A 9,367-nucleotide genomic window follows, 5' to 3' on the forward strand; every position below is an offset into this window, starting at 1 on the left:
ATACCCATAAATAAAGTCCCTGCTGGTAAGTTTGCCTAATTATGGGCCTCCTAGTAGTGACCTTGAAGAGTATTATTTCCTCTTCTGTAAAATGGGACCCATTCAGACAGCAGGAGATTGTTGAAAGATGTACTTTGGGTAGGAGGAACCTGGAAACCTACATAAAACAAATAGATCAGCACTTCCAATAAAATAGATCCTTCTTCAGTATTTGTTGAATGAATATTAAAATGTACGAATCATAAAAGCACTATTCAAGTTTCCTTTTTTTGCTTTCCAAGGGAGGTTCTGTCAAAATGGTACATAACAAAAAATAGTGATTCTAGGGTTGCACAGTTCTTTTTGATGAAGAATATTGTGTGTGGGTGTGTTTTTTCTTGAAGGTCATTAGCTTCTTTCCATAAAGATGAAAACACAGCATGATTAACAATGGTTTCAGCAAACAGTTGTTTTGCCTGCTATCTGGGAGCCTGTGAAATGCACGTATTAAAAATGATATGTTTCCCTATTATAACAGTACTTAAAATTTATTTCATGAATAATCAAAGTATTCATGTCCCCTGATTTATTGTATTATGGAGTCTCCTCAAAAACCACTTTCAAATTAAATTATTTCGTTAAAAGATCTGCTGAACCTGCCAAGAGAACAAACTCTTGTTTTTAATCTTTATTTTTATTAAAGATTGCACAAACTGGAACCAAGACCAAAATACTGAATCCACTTTACATCATTCATTATAAAACAACATACATTACATTTGTACTCTACCAAATAGGGCATTTTCTTTAAAATTATATATTGCGTGCTCTTAAGACTCATGCTTTAGATATTTTACATTTGTCATCATTCTCTTATAAATAATTGCAACTTGACCAATTTGTACACCTGCTACCACTATATATTCATTGCGTCAAAGCATAGTCTTTGACACGAAAACAGATGAAATGGAAACAAGTGTATGGATGTCACATCTACCGAATTGCGGCTACTATTTTGCCTATGCAGTGAAATGCTAATGTAAAATACACACACAAAACGTCGTTTCAAAAGGCACAATTTTCTTCACAAAAAAGAACAATTTAAAAATACGCGGCAGTTAAAATCGACGCCCTCGAGGGCGCTGTGGCTTCCCATTCATGTGATCTTAAACCTGGAGAGCCAACCGCCTGGGTTGGTGAATGGGAAGCCCATTCGCGGTGCTCAGGGGCCTGGAGTGCGCTGGGACGCGCCGCCCTGGGGATACTCGGAAAGCAAGATTTCTTTAAGACACCTCTAAACCTTTGCTCAGAGTTTCAGCATCTGACCTGGGACCGCTCACTGTTCCAAATCTGGCGCGCGACCAAAACCAAACCGGTTTTGTCCGCCGGGTCTTTCTCACCTCCAGCAGCTCCTCTTCTCCCACAGCAGAACCCCCTCTTCCCTCTGTCCACGCCCCCATACTCCCCGCCTTCCCTGGAAGACTCGTTACGAGTCGCGCTCGCCACCGCCCCCGGTCTCCGGGTCGCTCTGGTCGTCGGTGAAGCAGACGTCCACGTCGCTGTCGTTGTCGCTCTTGGACTCCCCCGGCTCCGGGGGGTAGTGAGGCTCGGCACACGGGCCGTCGGCCGCCTTGGGGAGCAGGTTCTGGCCGGGGTGGCGGGACTTGACATGGCGCTCCAGGTCCCGGCGGCGCACCAGCACCTTGCCGCAGAACTCGCAGCGGTAGGGCGTGTTGCCCTCGGCGTGCAGCCGGATGTGCTTGTTGAGGTTGCTGGGGTCGCCGAAGGGCCGCAGGCACACCTTGCACTTGAGCGGCTTGTAGCCCGTGTGCGTCCGCATGTGGATCTTGAGCCCGTACTTGCGTGAGTACAGCTTGCCGCAGTAGAGGCACAGGTGACCCGTCTTGGGCTTGCCCGCGCCGCCGCCGCCCCCGCTGCCGCCTCCCCCGGCGCCGCCCGCCGCCACGACGGCCGGGGGCAGCGTCCCCGCGTCCAGGCGGCCGCGGCCTTTCCCGGCTGCCATCTCCGACAACTGCTGCGTGTGCATGGCGATCTCTCGGTCGATGCTAGCCAGGGAGCCCAGCTCGACTGGGCTCAGAGAGGCCGCCGCCGCGGGCCCGCTGAAATAAGAGAGGGACTCCGGATACTTGAGCAGCCCGCCGAAGTGCAGTTTGAGCGGGTAATAAGCGGCGGCGGCTGGTGAGCCGTACAGGAGCTCCCCGTTGTAGACCGTAAAGGCCGGCATGACGGCTGGCAGGTGGCTGCACTCGCCACCCTGGTAGCCTTTGAGGCCGCCCGCGTCGAGGGGAGGCAGCGCGCAGCGTTCGAGGGGCAGCCCGGCAGCCGGGGGCAGCTGCGCGTAACGCGCTCCAGGCAGCTCGGCGGCTGCTGGCGGGGCGCGCTCCACGTGCTTGAAGGCGGACGCCTCTTCCGGGGGCCCAGGGAGCAGAGGGAAGCCGCGCAGAGCCCCGGAGCAGGGCAGGCTAGGAGGCGGCGGCGCGTCCCCTGCGAGTAGGCACTTGGGATGGTGATGGTGGTGCGCATGGTGGTGATGGTGGTGGCCAGCGCCGCCAGCCGCTGGGTTCTCCCCGCTTCTCGGGTGTCCGCCTGCCCGTCCCCCGCCCAGCAGCCTGCTTAAAGCCAGGCCGGCCCCGGGTTTGCCGCAGCCCTCGTCCCGGTAGGGGTCGCCGTGCGCGGCCGCGGCTGCCCTGGCCAAGCCAGCGGGCTTGAAAGCCGAGCGCACGCCCGGGTAAAAAGCGAGGCCGCCGCCCCCCGCTGGGGAACCGCCCACGATGCCAAGGAAGTGTCCGTGTCCTCGGGCGGGACCACTCATGTCCAGAGCGCGGTCCGGCTGCTCCTTTCCCTTCTTGGACGGCCCCCACTTGGCCAGGGTCGGCGACGTGGCGGAGGGCGCGGAGGAGGCCTCGCGCTTGATGCTCTCCCGCGCTCCGCAAGCCTGGGGGGCCGGTGGGACCTGCGGATGCGGTCGAAGAGTGCTCGCCGGAGCGGCCGCAGCGAAATCTGACGCTGGGGGTTTCGGGGAAAGGCGAAGGCCATCCGCGGCCGGGGCAGCGCCTTGGCGAGCCGCGTGCTCGTGGTGCAGGTAGGCGCGGCTCCCGCCGCTGCTGAGCACGCAGTGGAAACGTAGGTGTGCCTTAAGGCTGTTGGGATATCTAAACGTCCTCCAGCAGTACCAGCAAATGTAGCGCTCCTCCCCTGGGCGAGAAACAGTCAAAAGGAGACCCGGTGAGAAGCAAACAAGCGAGAGAAAGAAAGCGCCAGTGCGCCCAAGGCAGAGCCCAGGTTTTGACCAGCGGTGTGGGGTGAAGCATAAGTATTCTTGGGTACCGGCTAATAAGTGAGTTCGGTAGCCCCATTGTAGCAAGGACTCCGAGAAGCCCCAAATGGCCAACTTTGTCACCATCTCCATCCTCTGGGACTACTCAAAGACCGAGAGGTGTGACCTGGGCCTTTCCAACGAAGACTTTCCGGGCCATCCGAGCATATCTTCATTGGAAGGGCAGTACTCAGGGAGGCTGGCCGGGGAAGAGCCGAGAGCAGCTGTTGCTTTAAATCAAGTGTCGGGGCTGTGCTGTGCCTGGGCCCATCTGTTGGCGTTTGCAGAATAGGTGGCGTATGTCAAGGAGTTTGGATAAACTGAACAAAGGCCAATCTAATGGTCGTGAGCGCCTCATTACCAGGCGAGACAATATCCTGTATGTATGGGCCATATGTAATCATTCCTTTTCACAGAACAATGTCTTTTATGTCCACTACCCACCCTCCCCAACCCCTCCCAGTCTTACACACTTTGCTGGAGATTTTCCTGGAGCGTGACCAACTGAAGGACCACATTGGGACTATGATTTGCTATTCTTCAAAATTATTTGCATCTTTATTTCCTCTTTAACCCCATTTAATTTGATGGGAGAAAAGAAAAAGTCTTAGGTCCTCATATTCTAAAAATGGAAGGATTGTATGCATTGTCTTGTCAGTTGTTCCACCTGGTTATTAATTAACTCCTAGATAGCTGCACAAATCCAAGCTTAGTAAAGTTCTTGGAAAATATCAATGTATGTGCGTGTGTGTGTGAGAGAGAGAGAGAGAGAATAATATAGATACTCAGCTTTCTGTAAGTACACAGTTCTCTATCAGGGACTACATACATGCTTTTGGCATAAAACCTCCTTGTGTGTTTAATATTATTAACATTAGTTGTTTAATTTTGCTTGAGTCTGTGAACACAGTCAAAAGACATGTATATGAAACAGATTTTGATCACATGGTAGAAGTTAATTTTCACTTTAAAAGGTCATGTTATATCACTTCAGAGAAGGCAAGCTTGCAGTTGGATTTGTTTTTGAATGTTGTGGTTGATTGATAATACTTGGTTTATTGATTATAGGTTTATTTTGGTTGATTGAAGGGAAGGATGTCCATAAGAAGGAAGTTAGTTGAGCCACAAGAAAGTATACAAAGTAAACATCAGTTTCATTAAATGTAATGGGAAATTTAAATTTTTCCTTCTTGCACACAGCAGCTTAAAACTTCTAAAACATTACTACAGAAACAACAATGGGAGAAATTTTCAGATATTGCTCTCTTCATGTATTTTACTCCTGAATCTGGATAAAGCAAGTCATCCTTCCTCCCAGATAACTAAGGTGGAAGTTCAAGTAAGGAGCAGATTATTCTAGCTGAATTTAAGGTAGAGCAGAAAGAAAATGGAGAAAGGAAGACGATTTGCCTAGGTGACCTATCCTCATTGTTTATGGAAGACAGATAAAAGTCATTCCAATGATTTCTATGATAAAAATCATGTCTGTTGTACTGAACAGCCGTGTAAAGTAAATCTTCATAGAGAGGGAAGACTTTCTGAGTTCTCTTGGTGGGTGTGTTGATTTAATATCTTAAGTAACCTCCTTTCTGCTAAGTTCAGAATCTCCTTCCCCTCACCCCTTTTTAAAGAGAGCATTTTCCGAGGCTACCCCAAAGTGATTCAGCTTTGTTCCTAAAACAAAGAGTCAGTATTTTCCTTAATCTTACTATGGAATTGAAACCCACTAGGGTTAGCCAATATTGGAAGAATTGCAGATATCTCTACTTATTTCTTCCTCTTTTCAAGGTTTAAGCCAATGTATGTTTTGTTTCATTATGTTTTTTTAGTTTATCCTAATGAGTTGACATATTCTCTTGATTCTGAAATCCAACGTGTGCCAAACGTATCAAACATACCTTGTAAGTGATTTTGCCTCCTCTCTCAGATGCATATCCAAGGTTATCAAGATTTCAAGCATCTGAAAGCTGGAGAAATCAGGGTTCAAAATAACCTACACATTCCCCAAAAGGGAAATGGTGTCTGTTCTGACGTCAATGACCATATAATGTTTGTAGGCTCTATTGACTGAAATGAAAACATGAGGGCCACCACTCAAACAAGTTGCTTTTGTACTATTTGAGAGAGTCTAAGGAAGGGTGTTTTTGCAAAAATTTCTGGCCCCAAAAGGCCAGTAGTCCTTGGAATTGTTCTATAGTGACAGATTTGAGAGTTCTCCACTATGGGGCTTTTGTCATGTTTCTCTTTTACTGGAAGAAGTTGACAAGAGAATGTAATGTTATGTGATAGAAGGAAAAATCTAGGAAAACTTTTATGAATACTATACATACAGATTTACCCACAAAATCAATAGAATTAATTTATGGAGGACAAGGACACTCTGAAGTGAAGTGATTCATCATTTTGAATTAATTTCATTCTGTCTTATTCATGAAGTGTTTCTTAAATCCCACACTTGTATTAAGTTCTTTAACTCTATTTCTAAAGGAATGAGATCAAGCAGGTGATTCAGGAGAATGTGTCAAAATATTTCACAGCATCTGTGATGTTGACTTTAAATATAACTATGTCTTTATGAGAAATTACAAACTAAAACAACTGGTGAAGAAAAAAGAAAGTCATAGAAGCATTATGCAATAAAAGGGAGTCTCAAGATCTTAACTATTTTAGCACCTTCCAGCTTTTATCCACAGGAAGTGTTTCTCAGGGTCCTAGAGGAGGTTTGAAAATGTTTCTTTAGTTACTTGCTGGACCTTAATTTGCATGAATCCGCTCTGGGCTTTGGAAGGGATCAAATAAATCTGAGAAGAAACTGGGATACACCCCAGTTTCGATTTAAGTAGAGAGAGGGGAATGAATAAATACCATTTAAACGGAAGGGCCTCAGTACCTGCCAACTGACCAGCTGTAAGTACCGTAATGCTTCTAAAACGATGTAGAAATACATTACTCTTCTCCAATGAAGAGATCCCCCTCACCTAAAAGCATTCCAGGCTTAAGTTACACTTTTTGGAGCTCATGATGTAGTTATCCTAATCATGTGTTAAGGCATCTTTATGGATTCTTAAGTAAGTAAATAATTGTCTCTTTGGGTATGTTATTGGAAAGGACGACCCGCGTGAAATTCATGAAGAGTGTTTTTTCCCTGACATCAAGAGCGAGATTACTATGGTCTGTTAGCGTTTAGTGTTGATTTAAAGGCAGTGGTGGTGACGTCGCCTCTGCCCACTCCGACTGGGAGTATGAATTAAGTTTTACACAGAGCAAGAAAAAGGCCTTTCAGTTCTAGGGATGCCCCCAAAGACCAGAGGGGGAGGACTGGACTCTCGCCCCCCCCGCGCTGGCCCTGGAGACTCTCTTAGAGGCAGTACCTTTCTCGTCGTGCGTTGGAGTTGCAATGATGGGGATGTCGAACCACTGCGCCAAGGAGTTGGAATACCACACAGTCAGCTCCTCCCCTGGCTGGACGTCTCGCAGTGCTCGATAGAAGATCTGGGACCCAAGGAACAGGACAGCTTGCAGTCATTTCCTGGGTAACTGGTCAAATAACAACTAAGAGGAAAGATTCGATTCCCAGCCCTGACGCTGTGTGACGCTGGAAAAGGTATTAGACCCCTCTGAACCTCACGTCCCTCATTCTTCAAATGGGGAAAATAATAATGTCTACTTTATAGGGTTGTTGGGATGTTTAAATGAGACCTCTAGCTAAAGTGCTTTGCTCTTAACATCAGTGACAGTTTGGTAGATAGAATTGGCGGTGGTGCGGGGAAGCCCACAGTACCTGTCCTCCGGGTAAGTCTGCAATAGCTTCCAGAGTCTGTTCCTGGGAGTTCCTGGCTGCCCGGATTAACCCTATCCACTCCAGGGGGGAGCCCCCCGACTCGTCCACCAGCTCCCCTCTCACCATGCGCACCTGCAACATAAGCGGTGGTCGTTCTCCCCGGTGCCGCGGCCGGACCCGCAACTGGAGGGAAAGGGTATCCTCCGCCCCCACCCGAAGTAGGAATGGTTGCATTCGCTTCGGCCAGACAGCTGTGCGCCGCTGGGAGGAGGGTAAGTCCTTAGGACCCTTGCTTGGGGGAGGGAGGAAGAGGGGAGGCTGGCTAATATAACAGTTCCCCGTCTTGTTCCACCTTGACAACGCGAGTGAAAGCATCCCGCCCCAACGAGTCACATATACCCTGGGCGCACCTCGTACCCAGACGTTTCACAATCAATCCCGGGACACAGGGCATCTCGTGCCTCCTCATTCCCGCGGCACCGCACCCAAGTGCGGAGATGCCTGCAAGCCCCGCGGCGAAAGTGTCTGAACAAAGAGGCCGCGGGCTGACTGGTCATTTAAAAGCAATTAAAGCGCGTTTAAAGCAGAAGGCGTGGTTCGCGGCGAGCTAGGCTTTACTCCGCGGGGAAGAGGATGTTTGCGAGATGAGCCAGGTGCTGGTCCGGCCGGCGAGCCCCCGAGCAGCGCCTTACAAGAAAGCTGTAGTCCAGGGTCCTCTTCCTAGTTCCCCCTCCCCAAGCCACCGGACTCCTGCCTTCATTCCCGGTCGCAGTTGGCCGACCTTCACCCGCTGGGACGCCTCAGGGCGGGCGGGAGCCTGTTAGAACCCCTCTCAGGTCAGGGGTCGCGACGCTGTTTGGGAAGTCGGAGCCGGCAGATTGACCCTGAAGCCTCCCATCTGCGATCCTAGCCCCTCCGAGCCCGGCTACAATCGCCGGGCCCAGGTGACCCACGCGGGTGGACGTTCCTGGTCCTTGGAAGCCGCGTCAGAGCCACTGCCTGGCGCATCCTCTTTCCATTCGCCCCAAATCCACAAGCGGACATCCGCGGAAGGAAACACCTGGGGAGGTTCTAGGAACTAAGAGTCTCCAAGAATAAATTTTTCGGAGACGATGAGATTAAATTATCTTAAAGGTAAATTTAAGCCTCAAATTAGCTTATTGAAGGGCAGAAGATTAAAAAAAGAGAAAGTCCTCAACGCCTGTGTGTTGTATAAAAGAGAAAAGGCACGTTTGCCAAGAGAGGCTGGATAGGGCGGGGAGGAGGGTTGGGGGGGGTGCCTCCGTGACAGAGACCCCAGCGCTCCGGAGAAATCGGGAGTTCCTAGTGATCCCAGCACGTAAAGAGCCGAGTGCACCCCACCCAGGGGCTGTCTCTTCTCAGCCATATCTTCTCCCCTAGCCTGGCCCACGTCCAGCTCTCGGTTAACACGACTTGTGGGAAATGATTGGAGTCCCCTTCCACCTGGCAGAATTGGCAGGTAACGGCTCAGTTACCCCTTTCCTCCCCTAGCCCTATCCACCCCTTTCCTAGGCAGGGAAGAAGAGGAGACGAACGAGCGGCAGAGAGCGGAGGTCGGACTGGCCAATACCTTTTTCTTGGGCCCGGGTTCCCTGCGGTCTGACAGGTACTTGCCCAGCTTGAAGGTTCCGGGCACCGGCCCGAGGCGCAGGCCGGCTGGGATGCAGCAGTCAGCACTCACGCTGGTGGCCGGAGCTCGGGCGGCTCCGTGCATTGCTGCTGCCGCCGCCAGGCAGACGCTTGGGTGCGCGGGGTCCTCAGCAGGGCGCGAGTGACAGAGCCGGAGCCGCGCGAGCCGGCGAGCCGCGCCCCGACGTGCGTCCTGCACCCGCAGAGTGACGCGGCCGGGCATGCACTGCGCCTTTTCAATCTGGGCGGACGCCTTTTGGCACTGCGAGCGGAAGGGCGCGGAGTTTGGTGAGAGAGTTGTGCTGCGGAGCAGCTGCAGAGTCCCACCCGAGAGGGTCACATGGAGTGGTTCCCTCAGCCCCCTGCATAATCGAGGCCTCTGAATGGCTGGCGCACAATGGTCCAGGCGACCTTCCCATTCCTAAAAATCCAATTTGTCAAGGGCGAAGAAAAGGCGCTGGTGAATCAAAGGTCCGGCGGGACCATTAATCCTCAGCATGGGGTATTGTCCTCGAGACAGTTACGATATTTTAAGTGACAAATCCACTGTATAATTTCTCCATAAATTTTACTTCCTTTTATTGTTCGCCGACAAACCAGTTTTGGGAAATAAGTGACTA

At 50.5% G+C, this 9,367-nt stretch overlaps 1 protein-coding gene across 1 annotated transcript; it reads right to left on the bottom strand.

Annotated features, from left to right (window-relative positions):
• Positions 1-1,465: 1,465 nt before the first annotated feature.
• On the bottom strand, positions 1,466-8,832 carry PRDM13 (PR/SET domain 13). The gene is made up of 4 exons (XM_081530876.1): positions 8,689-8,832; positions 7,098-7,229; positions 6,688-6,808; positions 1,466-3,195 (listed from the first exon to the last, which is right to left on the bottom strand). Exons 1-4 carry the CDS (start codon positions 8,830-8,832, stop codon positions 1,466-1,468), a joined length of 2,127 nt encoding a protein of 708 aa, XP_081387002.1.
• Positions 8,833-9,367: the final 535 nt, after the last annotated feature.

The sequence above is a fragment of the Giraffa tippelskirchi genome, chromosome 9, assembly GCF_054371585.1.
Source record: "Giraffa tippelskirchi isolate mGirTip1 chromosome 9, T2T-mGirTip1v1.2.pri, whole genome shotgun sequence".
NCBI classification, from domain to species: Eukaryota; Metazoa; Chordata; class Mammalia; order Artiodactyla; family Giraffidae; genus Giraffa; species Giraffa tippelskirchi.

Excerpts from the sequence above, each read along its gene's own strand:
- PRDM13 (XM_081530876.1), bottom strand. The coding sequence starts at position 8,832 with ATGCACGGAGCCGCCCGAGCTCCGGCCACCAGCGTGAGTGCTGACTGC. Across the intron at positions 6,809-7,097 it reads CAGACTTACCCGGAGGACAG|ATCTTCTATCGAGCACTGCG; the intron begins GTACTGTGGGCT and ends CTTGGGTCCCAG. Across the intron at positions 3,196-6,687 it reads TCCAACGCACGACGAGAAAG|GGGAGGAGCGCTACATTTGC; the intron begins GTACTGCCTCTA and ends TTTCTCGCCCAG.